The 1,960-nt window shown below is 58.1% G+C and overlaps 1 protein-coding gene across 1 annotated transcript; it reads right to left on the bottom strand.

The window, feature by feature from the left end:
- Nucleotides 1-367: 367 nt before the first annotated feature.
- LOC105311335 (complement C3 alpha chain-like) lies at nucleotides 368-1,635 on the bottom strand (the record flags this gene model as incomplete). Its single annotated transcript, XM_011387309.2, has 3 exons — nucleotides 368-597; nucleotides 881-956; nucleotides 1,432-1,635. Coding segments are annotated over 3 exons (510 nt in total), but the record flags the coding sequence as incomplete, so codon positions are not given.
- Between the last annotated feature and the right edge of the window lie 325 nt (nucleotides 1,636-1,960).

The raw sequence follows: 1,960 nt of genomic DNA, 5'->3' as shown, positions 1-1,960 counted from the left end.
ACACGTCGACATCACTTGGGGTGGGGGCTTATTAAAACTGATTCCTAGGCCCCATCCCTAAATGTTTCTGATTCAGTGCACCTGGGCTCCAGCCCAAGAACATTCATTTCCAACAAGTCTGCAGGTGATGCTGACGCTGCTGGCCTGGGGACCACACTTTGAGAACCACAACTCTAAGGAGTTCTGGGATTATTCTCAAAGCAATGGGGAGCCGAGGAACTCTCATTTTGTAGTGGACTCCACAAGTCTCTGGTTTTTGCAAAGGAGGAACGATTCTGACAACTCGTTTACTTCCCTGTTCCGCACCGCCCCCCTCAACCCCGCACCCCAACAACACAGTAAATTGGGCAAATGGCAGATGGAGTACTTTCTCTTGTCCATTCCGTGACACTCAGGACTCCCTCTCCCCGAGTCTGGCCTGAATTCCTGCCTCTTACAATCATTTCTTTGTGTATCACGGGTCCATCCTCCTGGAATACTCCATCGGGCTTCTGCTTCTCCAGGATCAGCCATTTGACAGCCCCACAGAGGACTTCAGAGTCTATGGCGATGAGGTTGGCCGCTAGAGAGAAGACCTTGACCACGTAGGCTGTCAGCCTGGAGGTGGGCACAGAAAATGAGCCAACCAGCTCTGGGATCCAGAGACTGCCATCCCACCCAGCCAATGAGCAGAGAGGGGAAGGTCCAGCTGGATGTGCCCCGCATTGCATGCAGGCAGTGCTTAACGACCGTAGGTCACTTAGCCAGTGGGTGCCTTGACTCTGTGGGTGGAGGGGTCCTCCCCACACTGCTGTATTGGGGGGGCCAGTCTAGACCACCCCAAGCTTGGGATCCAGATCCCTTCCCAGGGGCGTGCAAGACAAAGGGCAGGCAAGCTCACCAGGTGCTGGATGGCCGGCCCAGGAAGGCCGCGAAGGCTTTGTTGGGTTGTCTGAAGGCCAGCTGCTGGGTGTACCCTGCGGGAGCAGAGAAGTGTCACCAGAGGAGCGGGAGCGGGAGTTGGTGGTTGGTGCGCGTGTGTCAGATGGGAGAGGGACTTAGAGAGCGGGGAGGAGTCTGCGAAAGGCAGGACGGTGGCGGGAAGAGGAAGGAGGGGCTCGGGACTGGGAGGGGTGTCTGGAAGGGAGGGCAGCTTACAGGGGAGAGGGACTCTGAGAGGGCGGGGGGGACCAGAGGAGAGGTAAGGACTTCTCAGAGGAGAGGGGGTTCAGAGAGGCGAGGGTTCTCAAGTGGGTTCAGGGGCAAGGGGGACTTGGCGAGCGAGGGAGCCTAGAGAGGGGATCCAAGGGGTGAGGGGCCAAGGTCTCAAAGAGGGGAGAGCAGGAGGCCCGAGAGGAGGGGTAGGACCTTGAGAGGGGGTGCGCTCTCAGGGGAGGAGAGAGCTCAGAGAGGGGCTCAGAGGGGCTTTTCCGGAAGAGGCGGGGGACGCACCCTTCTCGATGAGCTGCAGGGCCTCCTGCCGCTTCCCGAGGCCGAACTTGCCCCACTGCTCCGTCTGGTCCAGATAGTGCACCGCGATGACCGTGGGGGTCATGCCGATCATGTTCTGCTCCCCGCAGCCCGAGGGCGTCACAATGAGGTGCTTCAGCCGCTCGCCATCGATGGCGTCCTCTGTCATCTGGGCCACTGGGGTCCCTGCAGCCAAGGGAAAGGACGGTGCTCAAGCAAGGAGACCCGCCACGGGGTGAGGAGGGTCGGAGCTGCCCACAGTGTTCCCAGGCTCTCACCAGCCAGGGCCAAAGAGTCAGGGACAGCTGGGCCCTCTTGTTTTACCAGTGGTAAAATAATTCCAGGAACAATGTCATGAATACTTATATAATGCTTGAAGCTATCTGCCAAGCTCTGTTCCGAGAGAACACTGTATGGCACCTCATCTGATCCTCCCAACAGTCTTTAGATACAGATCCCACGGATATCACCTTCGTCACAGATGAGGAAACCAAGTGTCTCCCCCAAACCT

This window comes from Pteropus vampyrus, unplaced genomic scaffold, assembly GCF_000151845.1.
Source record: "Pteropus vampyrus isolate Shadow unplaced genomic scaffold, Pvam_2.0 Scaffold1000003250, whole genome shotgun sequence".
NCBI classification, from domain to species: Eukaryota; Metazoa; Chordata; class Mammalia; order Chiroptera; family Pteropodidae; genus Pteropus; species Pteropus vampyrus.
This window is presented reverse-complemented; position numbering and strand designations above follow the sequence as displayed.